Source organism: Anopheles arabiensis, chromosome 2 (genome assembly GCF_016920715.1).
Source record: "Anopheles arabiensis isolate DONGOLA chromosome 2, AaraD3, whole genome shotgun sequence".
Classification (NCBI taxonomy): Eukaryota; Metazoa; Arthropoda; class Insecta; order Diptera; family Culicidae; genus Anopheles; species Anopheles arabiensis.
In genome coordinates, this window is record NC_053517.1 from 47,956,553 (window position 1) to 47,980,926 (window position 24,374).

Below are 24,374 nucleotides of genomic sequence, written 5' to 3' on the forward strand. Positions count from 1 at the left end.
ACTACCCAAGTGACATTTGCTCGAAATTGTTTTCCCATATCTGCTCGATTAGTACTCGATACGCCTGATATTGTGGATTTGTGTCTGATCAAGTGTGTTGAAAGCGCTAAAATTTGGTGAGTTCGTAAATTAGACTTGCTTCTATCGATTGACGATGCCGTCGAGCTCATTTTACACACATAGCTAAAATTTTTGATGAAAAACAAAAGCTAATTTTGTGTGACGTTATTTTATAAAAAATCAATATTATTTAAGTATAAAATGGCTACCTGACCAATTATTACGATAGGAATCATCATTTTCGAGCGAATCTAGAAGAAAACAACGAAAAAGCCGCATCACAGTTGGTTTTAAATGCCTTTTTCTAAATTCCCTTAAACTGGTGCAGTTTCAGGGAAGTTTAAGGCTCCAGTTTAAGGGAATTTGCTCGAATTTTCGATTATTCGTGCTCGAAAATGTCAATTGGGTCTATAGACACTAGATAGCTGCACAACAAATGTTTTTGTTAACCCGATCATCTCAGAAAATTTTCGCCAAGACCAACGGTCAAATACATGCGCACGGTTAAGCCGCCCGCCGATTAATCCGTCCCCGGATAATCGACGTTCTACTGTAGTATATTTATGACATTAAAAACATCGTATCAAGTACCACAAACTGATTTCAATTTGAAATACTTGTGCGCAGCCCCCCATAGAAGGCTCGTGCCTGCATTCGGAAACGTTCGGTTATCAGTCGGACCTTGTTTGTAGAGATGGACAAACATGTTTGCAATAAGGTAGTTTTTAACAAATATACTTTTAGTCGAATACTAATTCAGAGTAGAATATTATTAAACATAAAAAATCGAAAGGAATAAAAACTCTACCATTATAAGCTTATTTTGTTACAAACAATTTAAAAATACCATTTAACTACATAAATTTTTAGGGATACAGAGTTAAATTTTAAAGGTTTTATGAAAAAGGATTGGAAATTACAAATCAATAATAGTATTAATAACCACAATTGAGCATAAATTAATTGTTTTATTAATCAACATTGCAAAGACCAACATTGCACATGAAAAATGTGGCAAAACTTCAAAACTTGTGCTGTACAATTGACTGGAGACACACCTTTGACAACACTGGCTGTACACATTCCTCTCAGAGCAACGTGCCCCGTTTGCCTCTCTTTCTTGCTCATTTGCTCAGCTGTCATCCGCTATGTTTTCGGTGAGAGCGTTCGGCGGTGAGAATTTGGCGCAGCGATAGAAAACGGTGCAGCATACCACAGCATAACCCAGCATAACACGTCAGTTCTCTCTGATCTCTGGCAGCGTGCAGACGTACGGTGTGCCCGTAATCGCGAACCGATGTAAAGTGTTCGCGATCGACCAGCTCGTGTTTGATGAATAGCGCAATAACCCAGCAGGAGGAAAAACAAAACGCGAACGGTGAGATGGCGATGGCGTGAAGTAATAAAGCGTCGGTGGTAGATTGGTAACATTCCCATGTTTTCCCTTCGCGAGACACCATTTCGTGCTGTGTGTGACGTTGCGATGGTGTCCTGTCGCTGGTTTATGGAAATGGGAAATGCAGCATCGATTGGAAGTGAAGATGAGTGAAGCTCCGTTTGAGCGCGTGAAACAAAAGGGCCTCCAATTGTGCAAAACAAAAGAAGAAGCCAGCAATGTACAGTGGGGTGGTGAAGTGGTGGTGGCACAAGGTGTGCACAAAACAAACGTGCAAACGGTGCGTGGCGGGAAAAGCAGTGCAAAATCTGTCGCAGTAGTGTACTGTTAATGGATTGTGTGTGCGTAGAGGAGTTGGTTTTTGTTTTTGGGTTGGAAAGGGATGCCCATCCCCATCAGTACAGAACGAATCGGTTTAACGTTGTTGGGCTTGTGTTTCATACCTTGCTCTGGTTTCATTCTAATCCCTTTCATCTCGGTTTATCTTGCCTGCTGCCGCCCTACGCGTACACACAAACACTCGCATCGCGACAGCGGGCCTCGAAACAACGGCGGGGCCGAAAGATGATTTTGGCAGGCGCTGCTGTTATTTACGTCAAGTGGTTTTGGCGCTAGTGCGGCAGCGAGCAATCAGACATCAGAAAACAGCAGTACAAACAAGAAGCAACCTGTGCCTACCGCCGTGCCCGTGTGTCTGTGCTGTGTGTACGTATGTGTGCGTGCCCTGTGTGAGGGCAGACCCATTTTCTTTGCGTCCGTCCGAGGCATGGCCTGCCTTGTGTTTTTGCCGGTAACGTGAGGAGCAAGCGCTTCAGAACTGAGCGCAAAGGGAGAGAAGAAGGGAGAAGCAAAGAGAACGCTTTTTTTTTGTTAGAAAAGCATAAGCAAAAGAGGCAAGCAAATCCAAAAAAGCAAAGGTCCCGAAGACTCGAAAGCTTTCGCTCGCGCGTATGTGTGTGTACGTGTGGGGATAGAAGAGAGCGTGCCATAGGGGGGAGAAAAGTGGGGATGACAGAGTGGAGTTGCTGCTTTCCGGTTTTGTTTTTGTTGTTGTTTTTCGTTTGCTTTACGTTCGCTTTTTAGGTTGCTTTTTAGGGCAGGAAAGACGGAAGGAGCGTCGGGGCTTTGGTTGGGGTTGGAAATCACGTTTCTGTGTTTTGTGTTGTTAGCTGGCTGGCTTTGTCTCTTTCTCCGCGTGTCTGTTAGTTACCTTTCACGATCACACGTAAACAGCAATGCAGAACGGAGTGTGCGTGAGTGTGTGTTGGGGTCAGATTGAGGAAGGCAGCACCGCGGATCGGTGGATGCTGTGCACTCCCGGCAAGCGAATGCAGTGAAGCGCGAGCGATATCTGTGTGTATGCGTGTGTGTTTGTAAGTGCAAGAGTGCATGTGTGACAACGACAGGAATGTGTGTCCCCGCGTGTGTAAGCTCTGGGAAGAATACAACTAAAAAACGCATCGTCTGAAGGCGAAGGGCACAAACAAAGCGATGAGAAAACAAAGCTCCAGTGAGCGTCGAGAAGATTGCAGCAGACGAGAGAAGCGGCTGCTCGAGTGTATGGTTGGGCAGTGAGACCGCGGGAAGCAAAAACACAACCCAAAACCTTCACCATCAGCTGCTCGGTGTGGTGGTGCGCATCGCAACACGAACGGTGCTCTGGTGTTGGTGCGATCTGTGCACTGCAAAGCACAGTGTAAAGGGAATGTGAAAGAAAAGGAAGAGAACAAAAAAAAAACATGCCAAAAGAGAAAATGCTTGGTCAGAAGGTTAGAGCGTAGAGCAGAGGGAATGAAGGGAGGGGGAAGAAACACTAGGTACGAAGCAACACGGCGAGCAAAACCGACAAAGCAAAACGGAGCAGGAGAAGCAAACGAAAAGGAGCTTACAGAGCTTACATAGCATCCTCGCGCGTTGAACAGCGCCCGCTTAAGCGCAAGCTAAAAGGGCGTAAAGCTTCGTCGCCCAGCGAGAATGTTGCAAAATTCCTTCACTCACTAGTTCTATTTTAGATTAATCTGCGTCTTCGCCCGGGCTTTTGCTTCCTGCTGTTTTTTTTTCCTCGGCCCGGCCCGCTCATGGTTGTTTTGGTTGCTGGGCCTGCTTATTATCCCCGCCTTGCTTTATGTGCGCGCACGGCCGATGGTAACATTATTTACAGTTACTGCTGGCCACCCGGGCCGGAGTGGATTCTCCGTGCCAACCATGTCTAGGATGGTGCAGCAGCAGCAGCAGCAGTAGCAGGAGCAGGAGCTGCGGGGGCTGTGGTTTTAATGCTCTTGCGGGGAAGGGAACTGAAACCGGTCCCTGGTTGCAAGTTCCCGAACCGGCAGCAAACGATCTCCAGCCAGCGTTTGCCCTTATTTTTTGTGTGTGTCTTGTTCCCACACGACGTGGGACGGGTAATTATTCTTTCGGGCTTTAAATGGGTTCTTTGCAAAATGAAAACGGACTGTTTTTGGTCTTTTTCGGTGGGTGCGACAGTTATCAGAACAGAAGGATTAGGAAGGTGGATGGCAACGGTGGTTTGGAAAAACGGCAAAATAGGATTGAGCGAATTACGCCCGTCATCAATGGAGAAAAGAAGAAAGGCGTGCTGCATTTGCTGACGCTGTAGCAGAACGGTGCTGTGGAGCTTGAAACAATCTTGCAAGGCTGCCGGAGTGTTTTCCGGCGCAAATGAAGAAAACAAATACAGGTAAGTTTGTTAAATGCTTTGTTTTTATACCCCAGCTTCGGTAGCTGCTCCCTAAGGTTAAGTTTTTAGCATATTTCCGTAAGATGTCTCAACTCGGTGATAAATGATGGTGAACTCTTACGTGCCTGTGTGGTCTCGAACCCATGGACCGTGGAAGTGTTGCTGTTGTGGGTATAATTCGAACGAGATTTCTGCTTTCTTTCCTTCGAATAAAGTTTTGAAGTTGTGTGAGTGTGTGTGTGTGTGTTAAGGTTGCGTTAGAGGAACATGACCTTAGCACGAGCTTTACCTCATTTTTAATCTCATTAATCAAAACAAAAGGGAAGGGACGTTGGGAAGGAAACGCTCAAAAGGAGCGCTATAAGAATAATGAAAAGTAGAATAAAGGTGATATCCGTGAAGCTCACTCATGAAGATGATGATGATGATGATGAAGCTTTTGCTGCCGCCGCCAGCTTACGTTGGTTGATATATTTCAACTTGTGGCCTTTTTTTTTACCCGTCCGATGCTCCAACGGGTTCGGAATGTCGACATTCCAGAGCACACACACACCAATGGGTGGTGACGGGTGGGCTCGTAGACTTCCCGAGCCCTGCCGCCGTTTAACAGGAAGAAGGAAAGCAGGGTGGACAATAATCGGCCGATGTTCAGCACAAGATAGGCAGGATAGGTTTGTCAATGGTGGAGGAGATTGATATCGTTCATTCGCGTCGAGCAAAAGGCCATGCCAGTGGTGCCGTGGTACGAGTTCCTTCTTGCACTGAGACACGGGCGCGGGAGTAAGATCCGAGAAGCATAAATATTGTGTGTTTCCTTTTGGAGATCGCGCATGAAGCGTTGCTCATCTCGGCTGAAATGCTCTCGCGGTCGCTTGTCGAAAAGATCGCAATCGATCGTGCGCGCGGCGAACGTTGAGCGAAAGCATCAGTCTGCTGGGCACTCTCCTGTGTTCATAAACATACACACGGAACGACACTCCAAGCCGTGGCCTGTCAGACCACCTGCAGTTCCCACCGGGGATTCGGGGGATTGATGCCGGAGATTGCGTGTGCGTCCGGATCGGGGGAAGGTGGGTGGGTGGGTAGGATTGTCTTTCGACTCTCGCTCAAGAATTTGAAACCACGGAAAGCAGAAAAAAACTCTCCTCGCACAAAACGCGGTCACACACCGACCGTCGGTCATATCGGTTTCGGCGGCGAAATCAATTTTTAAACTCGATTCTACGTCGCTGTGGTCGTCGTCATCGGTCGTGTATTAGCCGTACGGATGGATGGTTTTATGTGCCTTTAATGTGATCGTATAGCAAAATTTATGTCCCCTGTCCCGATTGTACGGACGGGGAACCTTTCACTCGCCTCCTGTCCGTCGCAGCGCCTCTTCACCGCCCCTGCGCCGTCGTCCGCTGGCTTCATCTTTGTGGGAAGGAAACGTAAAACAACCCGTTGGCTTTCAATCGATATGCTGATACTTATTGCACTTTAATGATCGGCATCAGATTGGATTTTGACTTCGGCGCGTCCGTCCGGCACACGCAACAGAAAATTAACTCCGAAGCAAAACCGAACGGACCACGCAAGAATGTCGCTTTCTGTGTGGAGTTTAAAATTAATTTGACGTTGTTAATCGTTTAATGACGTTGCTTGTTTATCGATGCACTGCTATTGATGCACTGGCAAGCCGGCAAATATATGGGCTTTTGCAAATGGGAAAAGGAGCGTTGTTTGCATTCGGTTGCGGTATGAAATAATCAACGACATGGTCGTATGCGATTTATTGTTGGTCGTTTGCAAAAAAAGGTAAATTCTGCACCAAATGTAAAAGTTGACGATTTTTATGTGCATACTGACACCGATTATTTATAGAGTTCCACTAAAGTTTAACAATTTTTGCAATGGTGTTAATTGTTAAAAGAATTTCTGTGTTTAATACACAAAAGGTTTTAATAACTAACATTTAAACTGTGCGAGGATATATGATGTTGACAGCTTTATTAGATTGTTTTTAAATTATATTTCGTCTAACAAACCAACAATCAAAATGTGTAGAATGTCAATTTTATTTCATTTCAATTATTTTTAGTTCAAAATATTATTCGATACGTATGTGAGGTTGTTACCCTATCATATAGAAGTTCTGAAAAGATTTAATTAAACTCATTTCAATTATTGAGTTGACCAAAAATAAAACTGTTTGAAAGCAAACATCTTATTGAAAGGTAATGAGTTGCCTATGGCACTCTAGTCTACATTAGGCAGGCTTTACTGTTTGTTGAGAAAATGAGGTCTGTGAACTTTGTTTTGCAGGTTTTCAGGAACTCCATTTAAAGCGTTTACAAAGTAATTTGAAACTCGTTTTAAAATCAATTGGTTGAAAATGCTTATTCTATCGATTTATACCTATTCTTATCGATTGAAGCGTTTCGATTGTACTCAGATTAAAATCAATATAAATATTATTTAAGCAAATGTCTGATCCAACGCTTGCCGCAAGCAGGAATGTATTTTCATTAAAAAGACACCTGACACGCCCGTTGGCAGCACAATTCTAATCCTAGAAAAAAGAAAACACCCTAGCGTCGTCCTCCAGTGCGGAGTTTGTGCGGGTATTTTCGTTCAGGTGTTTTTTTTGTTGTTGCTGCTTTTCTCGATTTGCTTGCATGTGAGCAACCAGCACGCTCAATTCAATTCCCACCGGGCGTGCCTTACACCTGCAACCGGTAAGAAATCGTCTTCATTGTGCCTGCGCCTAGGGAAAAAGCGCTTTTTCGAAGTTTCGAAAAGATTTCAATACCCCGAGAGCAAGCGATAGCCCGGCGTTGGTGCGAGTGCGGGGAAATGGGAACCACGAAACCGAGGGAACCCTTGGAAAAAGGCATTATTTATCTTTCTCACTTTCCATCGGTGTTAAATCCGGCTGGCTGGGGCGCGCGCATAAGCAGAACATAGGATCTGTGTGTGTTGGTTGCGGTGCAGGCAGAAAGCGGCACTGGTGCGGAAAGGTACCGGGGCGGAACCGAACTCGAATAGCACCTAATTAAACATCCCTATTTCTCTTCCGTGCGCTTCCGTTATCCTTTCGCAGCCACCATCACCACCGCCGCCGCAGCTCGGTAGAATGGTAGCACAGCGAACCCAAACCTTTCACCGTCCGGCCTCTCGTTGGTACCTGAGTGTCTGACGGAGAGTGTATTGGTGTGATTGTGGCCGGGCTGTCTTGAAGACCTGCACAACCAACCAGTACCAGGAAGTACCCGGCGGAAGATGGAAGTGGCGGTGAAAGCGGTGGTCACGAATTTATCCCGTAAACGATCCCGTAAACGAAATTCTATCCTGCCAATTAAATATTCTCACCGTTGCTTGCGCGCTTGCTTGTGTGGATTGCTCTGTGTGTTTGTGTTTGTATATTGTACCTCGTGACTATTTGTTTCACACACAGAGAGCATGTGGCGTCGGTGTGCTTTGTTGGGCCACTTTATAGGTGTTGGTTCGGTCCAAAATTTCCACTCCGGACGGGGATCCTTGCAGCATCCGTTTCCGTATCGCGATGTTGGGGCGAGGTCGGTTGGAATGGGTGGGCAAAGTTTAATTCGTGAAAATTTATGGCCCAAACTGGAGCGCATCATCGCCCGCATGAGAAGGGGATGCTTTGGGTAGGCGTTATTTTCTGCTGTGTTGTTGGTTTGTTGTTGCTAGAGAAGTTCGATTGTCGTAATTGAAATATTCAATTGGTTTCAGAAAGAGCGGAATGAGGAGGAGTTGTGTCAGGCAAAATATTTCGACGGTGCTGACAGGAAGGTTGGAAGCATTGATGAAATTAGACATCGGTTTGGCTTCGTTTCCTTTCTCTAATCTTTTTGCCAGGTTTATTCCAGATGCGCCTCGGTGTGCTGCAGGTGTATTAATCTTTACGGTTATTTTATGTTTATCTGAATATAAGTAGATTTAGGCGCATTACGGTAGAGTGAAGAGTGACTTCAAGCCTTTTCCTGGCTGTTTTTACCTGTAATCTATGCAGTATGTTGGCTCACTAATTTGAGTATTAACAGGTCTATCTATCTATTGGATACAATCCTTGGGTTTGAATCGAAAAGGAATTAAAGAGTAATTTTTTTTAGTTGTTTCTTATATTTATTTCCAAACGATCCCGATTTCGTTATTTATTTATTTGCCAAAATCCCTCAAGATCTAACTTATTGGTCAAAGAAATGATTACAGGCGGTCCCCGAGATACACGGTACCTCTTATACGCGGATTCGGAGATACGCGGTTTTCAAAATTTGACAGTTCTTTGAGCAAATTGCACTGATTTGACACATCCATTGTGAAATACCAAATAATTTCCGTATTGATCGAATGTAAAATACCATTTAAAAAGGTTTAAAACTGTTCAATTCATTAGAAACACATCAAAAAATTAATTTGGTGGCTAAACCACCCCTACTTGCAAAATTGCACGAAAATTAGTGATATTTTGGCTGGAAATCACGAGAATCGACTTACGCGGAAATTCGAGATACGCGGTATTTTTCGGCCGTTTTCGGTCCCCAATAACCGTGTATCTCGGGGACCGCCTGTATTTCAACTTTGCAACTAACAGAATTTTTGGTTTATACTTGGTAATATTGTTCATTAACGCAAATGTAATTATTTACGAGATATTCTATCTACTTTGAAGATGCAGAGCATCGTTAGTTTGTTTGTTTTCCTTAATTGAAAAAGGTGATTAATTTATAATCAATGTTGGCTTTTAAATGGACCATCCCGAAACGACCGTAATGTTGAACATATTAAAAAGTTCAAAAGTTTAGTTTCACCTACCGTAAATACGTTTGACAGACTATCCTAGTGTCGTCCAAAATTTTATGGTTTAGATCCTAGTGTCGGCCGAATTATCATGATAGAAAATTGTAAATTAAACGAGTGATCGTTTAATTCAACGGTAAAATGAGGAATGATTAGAGCTTTAGTCGAAATCATGGTCACGATTCCATGAAATAGTTAACAAAAAGAGACATCAACAAAGCTGTATTCTTTTCCTTCATCAGGTATAAATACAATTCCCCATTGCTAAATGATTTATGCTTTAGAGATAGTTAGTATAAGAACAAGATGAAAATCTTTGTAATTTTTAGCAAGCCGACTAGGAACTACTGACATTTTTTGATAAATTTGAATGATTTTTTAATATTTCTTGTAATATGTATTACTTGGAGCTTGTACGACATTCTCTCAACGATACGTCAAGTCAGCCATAACGTACACACAATGCGGACGTTTATTACACATCCTTCGTAGTGTCGCGTTATGCCGACGGCAATATAATGTTTATTTCATTTTAAATAACACAATTTTAACATCGCCTAATAACGCCCCTCTTTCTTCGCGGCGTGACGAAAATGACATAACTCGGCCGGCGTGTAAACAGCGGGAGTAGCAGCGAGTGCATCGCCCCGATTTCTGATGTTTCATTTCGAGCTCTGTGTCTCTGTGTTTGTATCCCTTTACGATGTTCCCTCCGCTTGAGGGTGAATATGATTTTGCCTGCCAAATCGAACAGCTGGTGGCTCTGCAAATGTAATATTCTGCGCACTACACATCGCTACGTTCTGTGTCAGTCCCGGTGGGACAAATAATTCCACATTTTGATTAGATTATTCGTTATATCCTTGGCCATGCAAGCGAGCGAAACCTTTTGTTTTGCCCCTTCCATTGCGGCTATGATGTCTGATAAAAAGAGGACAACAAAACGTGGCAGAGGGTTGCTGTTAACGATTGGATTGAGGTGAGAGAGATACAGAGGCACCAGAAGAGTGTACCGGGTGTACCATCTTCATGATGGTGCGGGTAAGTTCACTGTCTTGCCGGGGACATTGTGAGATAGGGGACATGATGGTTCGTCCTCGGAATCTTCCTAATCTCTTCATTGGAGCGTTTGCACCTTGCAAAGGAAGGCTCGTCCCTGTCTGTCCGCTTCGGTGTCAGTGAATGTGCTTACCCTTGTGCAGCCATCACGTCAAGTTGAATGGTTTGAGCGAGGCAAAGAAAACTGCCCTACACCCCTATCCGATTACTCGGCACGATCGTCGTGAGTAGTTATCATTTATGTGTTCCACCTTTGCAACCCCTGGTAAGCGGGATAAGGTTTGTTTGATGAGGGAACCATTCGACGAAAGGTTGTGGCATCTTTTTTGTCGTTGTTGTTGCTCCTGGCGTCATCGGAAGAATGTATTTCCTTTCCCATGGAGGGAAACATTTACACTTGAGACGGATGGTTCTTGCATTGACAGGTTTTCCGGCGTGTAGTCCTATCTTGGTCCGGTGCATTCGTTACCCGTGTGTGGGCTTCTGCCATTTTCGCTCCTCTGCTGATGGTTTAAGGCACTTCCATTAGGGAGTGAAATAAAAACGAGGAATCAAATAAGTAAACCATTTTGTTCGCCGACGGGGAAAGATGACAACATTTAAAGGGTGCGATTGGAGCTACATTGGAGTAGTAGTAGTAGTCGTTGTGGTAAGGGACTCTCGGCGGGGTTAGATTTCCGGTGGGAAGATCGTAAAATGCGCAAGACAAATCGCTTGGTTGCCCGCGTGGATTGTTAACGATGGAGAAGATCACAAAAATGGTAAGCAAGCGTGTGTGTGTGCGCGCGCTCGCGCGCTATCAAGATAGATGAGTCTCCGTCCCCGACTTACAGAGACAGTTAAAAAAAAGTATCAAATCTCGTTCTAAGTGTCGTTTCGTCTTGTCGCACCTTTTTGCCTTTTCACCTCTCGGGTGGAGCGGGCAGTGGGGGGTTTGGTCACCAGCGACAGCACCGTGGTCTTTTAATTCTTTTCCCGCCCGCCAACGTTCCCGGCACATGGGATATGGGCTATGAAATATGATTGAAGTAATTCTATCCGCACTTGGTTCGGTTCGGTTTCCAGCGAGAAAGTTTTCGAGAATTTTGGGCATGGTAAAAAGAGACGACGGGGGAGGTGCCGACGATCGATAAGACGCACAGCGGGTCCGGGTGGAAGTCGTATTTTCGAAAGGGAGTTTGTGTTTTTCTCTTGCGCTCTTGCTTTGGCTCTCTGGCACATTCCGCCTCAATTTCAGAGGTTACGTATTTTGGCCACCAACGGGTTGAAACGATCGAATGCGGCAAGATTCCCTGCTGTGGCGCGCATCAGAACGTCTGAGTTTGCAGTGCTTTCGGACGGCGTCTGCTACAACATCGCATGGCTGTGAAGGTGGGAAGATGGTTACCGAAGGCTTTGGATTGTTGGTTTGAGCAATCGATTTTCTCTTGTAACGTCGTCGCCATTCCGGAAGGTCAGGTGAAGCAGAATCTGCACGACGCATCCTTTTTGGGGGGCGTTGAGGGTGTGTGGGTTGCATATCTCTGGCATCGTCGTCTTGGACGATGCGGGAGATGATGTGGCTTTAAACCATCAAACGAACATTTCAAACATTCCGACACATTGAACGCCGTTCGCTGTCGATTGATTCTCGAACGGTCTTGGCGGACCGCGGGCAGGGAAAGCAGTAGTAACGATCGGCGTTCGGCGACTGACTGATGAACCACCCCTGGTGCTGCTGTTGGTGTTGAATATTGATTATGTGGGGGTCGCTGTGTTTGATCAATGCTGCAAACGCGCGCTTGCTATTGATGGTGGTGGTGCGTCTGGGCCGTATGCTAGTGACAGATACTTTCTGTTTCTTTCTATTTTCTTTCTATGCTCCTGGCGTCTACCATTGGGGAGTAAGGTAGGCCATCGGTTTCTTCTCGTCTTTTTCCTTCTCCTGGGAGCCAGCCGGTCGGGGCAGTCCCAGCCGGTCTGATTTCCCTGGAGCGTGTAATTGTACACCGGGCCGAACATCGAAGCGTGGGCATTCTCGGTAATCGATGCTATCAAAAGCAATTTTTGAACAGTTTTGATAATAATTCGGCGAAGTTTAGGGCACAGACGAGAGAGGGTGCAGGTTTATTGGATCCTGGCGCGAATGCGCCTGGGGTTGAGCAAGTTGGGAAAAATGTTTGAAAACAGTCGGCGAAGAACTCCCTCCGGTGGCGCTTACATTACCACCCAATTTAAATTACACAAAGCTAAGCGAAACCGCGTTTTGGTTCGCAAAACGCGCCCGTCCATTTTCTGTGTGGCGTTTTATCTGATTTTGACGTTTTCGTTCGGGGTTGGCGTGTGTTGAAACATGGCATCACCGCGCCAGCGCTCGAAACAGAACGCACCCCACCGCCACAATGTGCTCAAATTCTGTTTTACGAATCGGGTGGTTATTATTGCGAGCTGCTGTTTGTTGTGAGTTTTATCTAGCAAGCAAATTATCTATTTGTGTTATCCTCGATTCGCGCGGATTGGTGAAGCGCTTGTTCATCGCCGCTTTGTCGGCCACAAACCAACAAACCCATCTCATTTACCTATACCGCCATAAACCGCGCCGGTTGACCAGAAATGGGGAAAACCCGTCCTATTCATTCGGACAAATCAAATGTTGCATGTATTCTCTGGCTTTGAATCGTATATGTGTATATGTGTAGCATGTGTAGCAAACAACTATATAAAAAAGCTAATGGCATGTGACGTTGAAAAACCGCGGAATTTCCCAGGAAAGCATTATTAAATTTGGGGTTTTTCAATCAACCAAACGGTTGTTTTGTACAACGTTTCCGTTTTTTTCTTTGTGAATAACGCGAGCAACGTTTTAGGAAACGGAAGTAAAGTGACCGCTTGTTTGAACAAATGAAAATTCCTGTGTGTAACTATTTGGCGTTTGTTTTTTAAGTTTAAAATGACTGAATAAGGAAAAAACAGCACACAACTACAGTATGCACAAAAGATGTACCTTTCTCAGTTGTCCGGAAGTCCTCTTCGCGCAGTCTTGCTGCAAGGGCTGGGAACACGCTTTAACGCTTTCATCGCCCTCGCGATGCGTTCGTGAGGATATGCAAATTAAGTGCAAATTTCTTTCCTCCCCAGCGCTGATCAGCTCGACTACCACACCCCCGACATCGTTTTGATGAACGACCCTCAATGCATATCAAGAAAAGGGAACGAAAAAAACAATCACTAAAACTTTCCCAAGCGAGCAGGACCCAATTAGCAACTGTGCCGGTGGAACACTGGGACATGTCTCAAACTGCGCTCGTGTACTCCGCAGACGCTAATGAAAATGGTGCGCGTCCAGCGGTGAGAAGTTACTCCTGCTCTGTGCCGAACCGCGCGCAGCACGAACTCGTCGTTGTTGTAAATATTTAATATTCAAAACACAGAGCAGCACCGATGCGGAGTGGAAAAGCTTTGACAGTGGCAGTGGGAAAAGTCTTGCTTGGAGTATTTTTTGTTTTACCCAGCTGTCAGGATTAGTTTTACTGTTCGGAGGTTTTTGGCGAAGCGGATTATATTTCGCACCACGGCCCACAGAGGCAGTTGTGTCGTTTGAGATAATCGAGTTAGGAGAGCCCTATAAGCTATATGGAAGGTTTTTCCTAGGTATATAGGCACTGCTTCAGAGGATGTTGCAAGAGAATATCATTTTAGCGATTGTAAGAGAATCTGGTAAAGGTAGATTTTATTTTAAATCACTATAAACACTGCATAAGCATGGTGGTGTAAATAGGGTAAAAGATTTTTATTATAGTTTACTTATCTGTTCCCTGGGTTCAGTTACCATGTTTGCGTGGAAATATTAGAATGTTTACTTGTTCTGCAACAACCAGGAATTATGTTCATTTTTGCTCGCCAACAGGACAGGCGAATGGGTTGCTTTGGAGCTTCCGGCTGCAAGATTGTACGAAGCCCGGAAGACGACCAAGCGAAGGCTTGAGATTGAGCTAGCAAATGAATAAATTTAGCCTTAGCATAATGCCTTAAACCAGCCAGCAAATGGCCCCAGGATATGCAAATACCTTTCCCCTTTGCAAAGGAGCGTCGTTGAGAAAAGCGACACAAGATCCGGCCTGTGGCATTCTTTAGCGGAAGGATTTCAACCTGCTTCAACACTATATCAGCATAAAGAAAGCTTTAGCCTGCTGGGAAATTGGAAATTCCTTGAAACTTATTCTAATTTCTAACCCATTTCACCTCTCAACCTGGACCTGTGCGTATGGTGACGGATGGGTCCTTGGGTCGGTTGGCTACTGTAGCTGACCACGATTTGTTTCGCATTTACTGCAACATCAGCGTAGATCCTACGCTTCCCTAAGATGGGAAGATTTGCATCCATCTTCCGATGTGACAATACCTCCCATGCAAACAATATTAGCATAAACTTTCGTTGCCGCTCGTCGATTGCTGTCAAAGTTTATTCAAGCTTTGGCAATGGCAGAGGGTGGTACACCTTGAATATGGTAATGCTGCATCAACCGCAGCTACAACCGAACGAGCTAGCCAGCCAGCCAGCTAGGTCGATGAAAGTGCGCCAAAATGGAGCAATTTCAACAGCAGCAAATCAGATTGCTCCCTCCACGTGGCAGATATTGAGTGGCGTGCCAAAACTTGCAGACAGTGGCCCGATTTCTCGTCGTACGGTCGAACGCTGCTCGTGTACCGCCATGCAAACGCCAGTAACGCAGGTGAATGACTTGTTGTATCGTACATGACCCCTGTCCCTCCCCTAGAACTAGAAGTGAACTCAAGGTTTTGGGACGAAAAATGTATTCCAACCCAAAATTGTGGACCCAAGATGAAGGATAAGAATTATGGCTAACCCCCAGCGGATGGTTTGGCACGCACCTGAATGCGAAACGCTTCGCAGTAGACTTTGGCAAGAAACACAGTACCGTGAATATGTCTGCTGGGAATGCAAGACAAAAGCGAATCCTTTTGCGAAATAAGAAGAAAAAAAAACAAAAAACTCCACCTGTCAGGATTGTAGAACCTCTGGCATTTTGGGACCTGGAAGAGAGCGGCGTCTCGTCAAGCGATGGAAGCTGGGGGACGCACCTATCCTTACCCTTTCATTACTACGCTACTACGTTGGTGAAGTCCTTTCCTACAACTCTATGCATGATGATTTCTTACCATTTTGCTTCCACCATCGGGCCCAGACTTTAGGTTCTGACCTTCAGCCAGACAAGGTGACGGCTTGGGAATTTCACATTCATTTCACAATTCATTCATCGTCCCTTTTTCCTCTGGTGGTCGTGTTGGTGGTGTTGGTGTGTACATTTGTTTGTCCTCGAATGCGCACGTCGTCCCCGTGAAGGAAGTGGTGCCCGGGTGTGTATGCCGTGTTTGTGTATGGTACGGTATGGCATGGGTTATGCATTTCTTATTTTGTTAACACACAAAAGCAGAAAACCTGCTGGAATGTCTTCTGGGTGTTGGGATTTTGCACAAAACAAACAATCTTTTTTTTGCATTGAATGGCTCCCGTTAGCGTCATGGATAGCTTTAAGAAGCGAAATCCATACCGACCCGTATCCGTACGCGTACCAGTAGGTAAAGGCTTTAGAGATTTTGCATAAATATCTTAAAAATGTAACCCATTTTGAAGAGAACATCTCACCAGTTACCTTTTCCAACTCAACACTTTCGTTGTCGGTTGGCTAGGTTCGAAGATCTCACGAACCTTTTCTGAGCCTGCTGTTGAAGTGTTTTGTTTGTCTACCAAACTGAATACATGACGAGTGGATGAGCATTAATTCCAACGGCACCGCTTAGCAGTGCTCCGCCGTCAAACAATATGGTGCTGCCGTTCGGGGAATCATTCTAACACGATCACCTTTCAGCATCCACTTTTCACGCGCCGTTTGTCTCCATAAGTCATCATCATCTTCTCATCTACGCCCAACCGACAGTGGTGGTTTCCATTAATGTGGCCTCTCGTCATGATCGCAGGCGACCGAGACCGTTCGGCCCAGACGGCACACCTTCGCACCATTCGTTCTCGTCACCTTTCGTCACCATCCTAAAGCAGCTCAAAGGAGAAAAGTGCAGCTCTCCCTCCACCAAGGATAACACCTTTTGGGGAGGCAACGGGATGGATGGGCCCGGGAGGGGAGGGGTTTTGGGTGGCTTACGTGTGGATGCCACATCTTCACGTTTCTTTTTAATTGCCACATTCATAAATCTTAATCTGTCAACGAAAATTTTTCAATCCTCCTAGGTGGAGCTTCATCCTTCCCCTTTCTGAGGTCACCGCGTGAAGAGAGGTGCCGGCGTTAGCTCTCTGTTTGGATGTGTGAGTGCGCTTCTTCGTGTGGCCCATCATAAATCTTACTCGAATTTTTCGAGCCACAGTAAAATTATGCTGGGCTCTCCTTCTCCCCCCCCGTGCGATAATGTTGTGGGGTAAGTGTGGGAGGTGGGTTGGGACAAGGGCAGTACGCCCGCAATGGAACGCGAAGATGAGTGGTTAAGAAGGCATCGAGGTCGAGAGCTTGCGCGCTTGCGTCGCCTTTTAGCTTAAAAAGAACGGCTCCACCGTCCCACGATGTGTTCGGTTGGGTGTGTTACGTTTTATTTTCCACCGTTCGTACATACACGCCGACGCTCTCCGGCTCCGTTGCGAGAGTCCCGTTTCCCGCGGGAAGATTCCCCACCTTCGCTGGTATTTAGTTCCTTTTAAACATGATGTATTTTTTCTCGCTCTTCTCTGTCGTTCTATGTTAGCCTGCATTTACCTCTGTTTCTTCTTCGTTTTGCCCAACTGCGTCCCACACGTGGGACGAGCGGCTGCGGCGGCGGCGGCACACTGTTGTGTGTGAGCGGCCGTGCGGGCGCGCGCCCTCGATTGAACAGTGCACCGTAATAATAATCTTTATCATCATCATTAACCAACTCGTCACGATTTCAAATGGTTAACTTTGTTTGCTTCTATACTCTAACCACTCTTTGTCGCTTTTTCTTCGTTCGTTTCAGGTTTGAGGCGATCTGTCGCTCGAATATGCTGCCAACAACAACGGTGCTTCGCCGAAGAAGCGACACGAGCAAAGGGAAACGCTACATCGTTGTGGTTTTTTTTTTTGTATTGACTAAGAAAAAACAGTCCGAGAAGCAAGAGGACCTTCCATCCCACAGTATTGACTGCTCCAAGTACACCCACACACCCCCTGCTCGGCGTAGGTAATTGCACCACAATTCCCGTGTGCGATCGCGTTATTCATGATCCGTACTGCAAGCCCAAGCCGAGCGCTCACACACATTCCTCGCTGCACTGGAACGTTGGATTGTGGGAGACTTTTATTGCCTAGTTGGCTGGCTGGCTAGCAAACAGACGGAAGGGGCCACTAAGTACGCGACGATTTGGCCGAGGAATGCCAAGCCCGAAAGGACTGGTGGGAACTGAGCGACGGGCCTCGGTGCAGCTAAAGGTGTGTAAAATACGCAAAGGAAAGCTTTCGCGTAAACACGTTCTGTTGCTGTGCTGGAGTGAGCAGAGAGTCCTTGAGAAAGTGGCAATGCAGCCAGCTTCGGTACGATTCGGTGTAGTTGGGCAGGTAGAATGGTCCCGAAAGCGCGGTGACAAGCGACCAAAAAGGGGCACGAAAACGACGCAACAGAACCATCGTCAGCGGCAGCCGCAGCAGCAGCAACAGCACCAGACCTAAATGGCCAGGCGAGAGCTAAATTGTCAAAAAGGCAAAAGAAGCTTTTTGCTTGGTTCGTGGTAAAACGTGTGTAGTTACCCCCCACTCCCTTCTCCCACGAAAAAAGGAAGGAAATAAATGAAAAACGGAAAGTGGGCAAGCAAAAAGGTAAAAGTAATCGAAAAAGATCATTAAACAAAGGAGAAGCAAAAAAAAAAAACGGAACAAAAAAGGGACGAAAAAAACACACAAGAGCCGAGGGAGGTAAATTGAGCGAAGATGAAAAGGAAACAGGATAAAACCGGCACAATGAAATGGGTCGAAGTGTGTGTGTGTGTGTGTGTGTCACGCCGGATCCCGGGCGAGTACGTGCTGGTTCGATTGGGGAAGGACACAAGTTTAATTAAACGTTTGTGTTTACCTTCGTTTTGCTTGGTTGTTAAAATATCCTCACCCTTTTTTATCTCCCCTCTCACTCTCTTCATCTGCCCTTTTAGCCTACAGCGGAAGGAGTCCAGAAGCACGAAAGTGAAGCTTTTTGCGTAAGTGAAGTGCAAGTGTTGTGTGTGTGTGCGCGTGTGGGAGAGCGAAGTGGCGCGCGCGGAGTGTTGTAGGTGTTTATTAGTAAAGTGGTGCGTTGCGTGCGTGTGTGTAGGTGCAGGGCGCGCATGGAAGTGTAGCAAGGGGTTGGTGTGTAGAGGGTGAACGTAAGCGCGGCGTGTTTCGAAAGGAAAGCTTGCAGCACAACATATTATTTCTAAAAAAAAAATCATACCATATCGAGGTATTGTGTGCGGTGCAGGGTGTCGGTTCGTATGTGTGTGTGAGTGGTGAAAATTTGGTCTCGACTCGGAAAGCGCTCTCGACTCCTCACACCGACAAAAAAAACAACCGTAAGCGGAAGGTACTGGCCACAGGATGGCGGTGAGCAACATCGTGTGCGAGTGGTTGCGCGCCCTCGGGCTGGGCCAGTACGCGGAAAGCTTCCTCGACAATGGGTACGACGATCTGGAGATCTGCAAGCAGGTCGGCGATCCCGATCTGGACGCGATCGGCGTACAGAATCCGGCCCACCGGAGCAAGCTGCTCAAGAGCGTGCGGCTGCTGCGCGAGAAGGGTGCGGCCAGCGTCTACTTTCAGCTGAACGACCCGAAATCGCTGCTCTCCGACAACAGTGACAGTCTGGAGCGGGACAGCTCGCCGCTGATGCTGAGCGAGCTGGAGGCGCTGCTGCAGGAGCAACTCAAGGCGGACGGCGTTTGTCTGACGGCACATCCGTACTCGACACCGGTAAGTGTGCCATTTTCTTGCTGCCGGGGCGGGACAGGTTCGCTGGACTATGTGTGGGCACGGTGGACAGAGTTTGTAGAAGTTAAACATCATTTTCATTCCACTTTAGTAGCTAAAAGTCTTGGAACGGTTGTACCCCGTTATAGGGTGGGTGGGTACGGTAATTGTACTCGATTACGAAAGTCCTAGATGGAGGCGAGCGAAACTTTTCTAATTTCAAACGAACGTAACGAATTTTTCCACTTCACCATCGCTTCTGCTGGAAGAGGAGAGGCGAGTAGTTGAGTGCAGCTGAAGTTATTTTCCAATGTTTTCCAATTTTTTGAGCACTGCGTGAATGGGTTGCGTTTGAGTTTAAGAAGAAAGGTCTTGAGCATGAATTTCATGTTCTTTGTTCTGGCAGCTAAGGATGTTCATTTTGTTTTTCCTATATCTCTCAGCAGTAACATGGAATTGGTTTTGAAGCAAATATTTTCACTTTCTTCTTACATATTTTAAAATTTGATTTCAAACTTACTCATTGTTGCGTCCAGCAACAAAGCTCTTTCTTTCGCGAATTTAAAGTTGAAACATCAGTTTTCTTAATTCACTTAATTTCATTAAACTGTATTAAAAATTCACTGAACTTTCTTCTCTTGGCGCGATGGTAGAAAGAGGTCGATTTTCGTCTTCGTGCCCGTTTTAAAACTTCACGCAAACCCGATTGCGGTCATTCCACTTAATTTGCGCAGGTTCATCCGTTGCACGCGAAGCTCCTTCGGGATGAACCATTCCTACTCTCTCTATTTCGCCCGTGTTTGTTTCGCCTGTGCTACCTGTCCCTCTCTCTCACTTCACCACAACGCAGCTGTCAAACTAGAACCGCTGTAGGTAAACAACACTCATGTTGCAAAATATTGAAACATTGAAAGGTAATCTTTAATACCTATATCAAGAAGTTCATTTTGTTGGCATAATTTTCTCAGCAAAAGCAGCATCATTTGTCTGCCCTTTATGTTTCGTCCGTTGCAGCATATGTGGGTATATTTATGAGTCATACAACCTGATATGGAATTGGCGAGACTTGGAACTTAGTCCAATAATATTTAATTACTCCGTGGTACTTTGATTTCAATTCTTAAAGCAAATCCAAATAACTTTACACGCCTGGGGTTGCTAACGCATGTTTTCGTAGTCATAATATTCAAACAACAAAAAAGGGCACTGTTTGTATAGCAATAATAAATGCACTCGCCGGTGGAATAATTGTTTTCGGTGAGTCCATGTTTTAATTGCACACGAGCAGAAAACTTTCCGTTTTTGTGTCGGGCGTCTTACTGCACACGACTTTTCAATGAACGAGCCACGTTCCGTACGTCATGACACTATCTGCTCTAACCCGTTGCATGATGGGATTGTTTGGTGGATAAAGTTTCCCCCCTCTCCTCTCCACTGCAACTCTGAGTTTGACCGTCTGAGGTCCTAAGTGGGCACTAAGCCAAGCACTGGGAGTTTGTATGTGTGATTGGATAAAACTCACGCAAAAACAGCAGCAAGCTTGAGTTTTTCATGTATCTAAAATTTTATGAGTCTCGTGATGGAAAAATAGCGATTCGTTCACCACAAACGTGTATGTCGCTCGGTTGCCGCCGGGAGGAGAGAGCAAGATAGAACTATGGTTCCGGGGAAGGTGCAAAGGTCATTGGGGGCGGTGGGCAAAATTATGGATACACTTGGCATCGCATGAAGGTGTAGTAGAGAGCAAACATGATCCTATTTATGGGCAAAGTTGCACTACTCGTAAATGGGTTTGGAATAAGTTTTTTATTACGTCATTACCATCGTCTTTACACAGCACACAGCGCGTTATCCTTCGTTGGCTGTGGCGTCTGGAAAAGCAGAGAAGGAGTGGGGGCATGTCGACTAGCTAGCTGCATTAGCATAATCCGCAACACGCTCACACATCGCTGCTCCCTGCCCTTAGGATTTCCCGGGATATGATTATTCCGTTTGCGTTCGCATCGTTGTCAACAGTTTCGTGTGTGTGTGTGTGCGGGTGTGTGTGTATAGTGGCGACCAAATTAGTTGCCCAGTGCTTTCGTGCTGGCAAGCCGTTTTGATGTGCGTCACGGCCACCCAACATAAAAGCTATGATGTGTGGGAGTTTGCAGAGCATTTGTAACGCAAGCTCGCGCAGCAATGGCCCGGCTCCGAGCAAGCAACTTCGGTGAAGGTAATTTTCATTGCTAATGTACCGACCGGTCCGTGGCAGATGATGGTTGTTTCGGGTTCGACAAAAGAAAACCAGCCCTTGAACCACTCCTCAGATGTTTGCTAGTGTGCAAGTGCGGTGCTATACTTTGATCAACGGAGGAAAAGCGATGAAACTGTGATATGGCGAACTGCGGAGCGTCATTTGCCAATTTAGGAGAAGATCCTGATGCTCTGCACTATCCCCTTTTGCCCTCAAAAAGCTCTTTCAAACGATACGAGCAGGCCTTTCCATCTCGAGCCGTCTCGCGTGGAATTGTGTATCTCTTAAGAAATTCAAACGCTTGCCCGGTTGTGTACTGGCAAACAGCGCAAGTTGTACTAAAATGCAATAAAACGTAATTTACGATTGGAGTTCGGTTCGGTTGAGGTTTTTTCGGAAGGTAGTAGTGACTGTATGTGTGTGCTGTTTTTTTCTTGTTATGCCTGTTTTTGGGGGCTTTTTCATGTGACTTTCACACAGCTCCCCGTGGCCTGGAGGGGTTTTGGCAAGACCGTTTTTCCTCCAGACTGAGATACCCTTTTCGGTGGCTTTTGCATTTTTGTACGTACTCGAGGGATAACAGTCAAGCAGAATGCCGCTGACCTGAAACATACGGTGGTAGGGCCCGGTGGTTGTCGGTTGGCACCTGCAGGCAAAAGCGCAAAAAAAAAAATGCCACGAAGAAAAGGAAACTGGAGCAACAACAAAAAACACAGACCTGTAAAAGTAAAACGTAAACGCGCGCCATCGTGCAAAAAGGGTTCGTGGCGGGGAGTGGGAAAGCACAACGATAGGAGGGCGCATCTTCTTTTCTCAACCCTCGGCCCTTGGCCAAGTACTATCGTGCAAACGCAAAACTAACATGGCATGGGGAGGATGGGCGGCTGGTCGGACGGAAAGCGACAGAGGCTCGCAAACGATTTTGGCGGGGCCAGAGAATCATAAAAATAAATCAACGAAGACTGCAACTTTTGCGACTCCTGCGGCGGGGTCTGTGACTTTTATATTTGGTTTTCCGGTTTCCACCACCATCACAGCCACACCGATTGGCCGCTCGTACCTGACGCAAGGGGCCCACCCCTGGAGGGCATTCGTGATGGAAGTACATGCCTTGGCGCTCCCGGCTTCCTCTTCCGAAACTCTTGGAGTTTCTTCTCGCTTCTTCCGCGTGTGTGTGTACGGAACTGAGCTGCTGTGCATTTGCTGGGTGGCTTTTGGGCAATGTGCTGCGGTGCCTCTGGCTCGGATAGCTCCTCTCCACCACTGTAGACGCCGAGGAACAACTAGTAACAGGTCGGAGTCGTATAAAACAAAGCGCCGCGTGAGGGAAAGAGATAAAGATCGGAGAGAAAGCGAGAAAGAAGCAAGAACTGATACCATTTTCGCTAATAATCGTACACGAGGTTTTCCACATGCGGTGTACAGTACGATCGGATGTGGTCCATTTACCCGATGCAATGGAATGGGCGATATTTTACAAAAGTAGTGCCATTATTCCGTCGCAGGTGTGCCCGGAGAGATGGCTACGGCTGAGTGCGGGTTGGTAGCGAGTTTGAAATGGTTATTGCAAATCGATAGTGGCGGCAAAACGCATCGGAACGATGGACCGAAGCAATTCCGGTGCGGTAAGTAATTCATTAGCGATGTAGTGAGCGTACCCGTGTTGGTATTATTTTCGCCCGATGGGAAGTTTATATTTACTGCTTGAGGGTTTTTTTGCTCTAAGTTAGTTCCATGCTACTATTTCTAAAGAGAAAATGGAATTAAGGTTATTTCTGTTCAATGGCATCAACTAGAGTGCATGTATACTCATCGAGAGCCTGTTATTTAATGAGAACAGGGTTTTCAGGATAACGATATCACTTGTTTTTGAAATATTCTTACATTATCACAATCGCTGCCTACAATTTGGCACATGGTGCTATGAACTGCAATCATCATTTGACAAGCAATCATACTCTTGTAGATTTTAACAGAGCATTACAAGATTTTTTTTGATTATTTTTGAATTTCTGCGCTGAAAACACCCAACATACTTGCAAGAACATCTTTCACCTAGCTATCATTAGGTCAATATCTGAAATTCCGTTCAGCTGAAATTGCAAGAACATCCTCAAGCTATTATTAGGTCCAATAGCTTAAAAACTATTATACGTTTATTATCGGTTATTTGAGTAGCTGGAGTGTAATATCTGGAAATCTGGAGTGTTATATCATGTACTGCGAATAACAAATGAAGTGCGAACGTTGTCTGACCCTTGAACCAACAGCTGTTGTTGGTATGCTACTATTTTTGCGATTATTATTCTAGAAACCCTTTGTTTACTTAATATTGTTGTGTCCTCAATCTCGCTGCAGTAGTTCTAGCGCAGCCCAACCGTCCAAAACTGTGCCAACGCTCTTGGCCTGTGTTGGCCCTAATCTAATAAACTCCCGTCACAGCTGGGACGACGACGGTCGTGTTGTGCGTTACTCACTGTCACTATTTATTGCGCGAACGCAGCGGTAGCTGAGCAGCAAGCAGGCCTTGGCGGGTATAAAGTGAGCATCAATTTCGCATGCTTATCAGTGGCTGCGTGCATATGCTTGTCCTCGACCCATGCGACCCTTGCGGAGTCGCCGATCGTGTCGGAGCGGACGAGCGCGCGCTAAAGAAAAGGAAAAAAAGTTTGCCACCGAGAAGCGGAAGGTTATCGCAATGTCAGCTCGCAAAACCTTACGCTTTAGTTAAAACACACCACTGGCGGGACATCCTTCCTCCGACATCGATTTGCGATGGCAAGAAGCAGATCTTCGTGTGGCTGCCGATCTTTGTGGCGCCGATGGAGTTTCCTTGTCTTTTTTTTATATTTACCAACCGAGAAGACAGCGGAGAGCACGGCGTCGTTCAAATTAATAATTACGCCCAGTTGGAAGGGGGGCAATAGGGCAGATTGTTGTACCGGGTGGGAGGATTTTTAATAACAAAATACCCCAAAAATATGGTCTTCGGAGGAGCACGTTAGGTTTGGTGGTACAGAAACAGCTGGTGCGTCGGAGGAATTGCAAAACACATGCGGCAAAACAGGGAAGGCAGGTTATGGCGGGGATGATCCTATCGAAATTGGGATAAAACTTTGCGAGCTCAAGAACAGACCGTGGAGCGTAGGATGCTAAAGTCCCGCG

The 24,374-nt window shown here is 46.0% G+C and overlaps 1 protein-coding gene across 5 annotated transcripts in view; it reads left to right on the forward strand.

The window, feature by feature from the left end:
- Window positions 1-1,303: 1,303 nt before the first annotated feature.
- The window catches only part of LOC120898614 (PH domain-containing protein DDB_G0275795), a 124,726-nt gene continuing 101,655 nt past the window's right edge, over window positions 1,304-24,374 (forward strand). For 2 of the 5 annotated variants that reach the window (XM_040304688.1, XM_040304692.1), the window contains exons 1-2: window positions 1,304-1,438; window positions 18,184-18,976. In XM_040304688.1, coding sequence (XP_040160622.1) covers window positions 18,605-18,976 — 372 coding nt within the window. In that variant the 5' untranslated portion in view covers window positions 1,304-1,438; window positions 18,184-18,604. Of the gene's footprint in view, window positions 1,439-1,460; window positions 1,485-1,919; window positions 2,247-2,505; window positions 2,883-18,183; window positions 18,977-24,374 lie in introns of those variants that run through there. The other 3 variants (XM_040304690.1, XM_040304689.1, XM_040304691.1) reach the window with 3 other exon arrangements.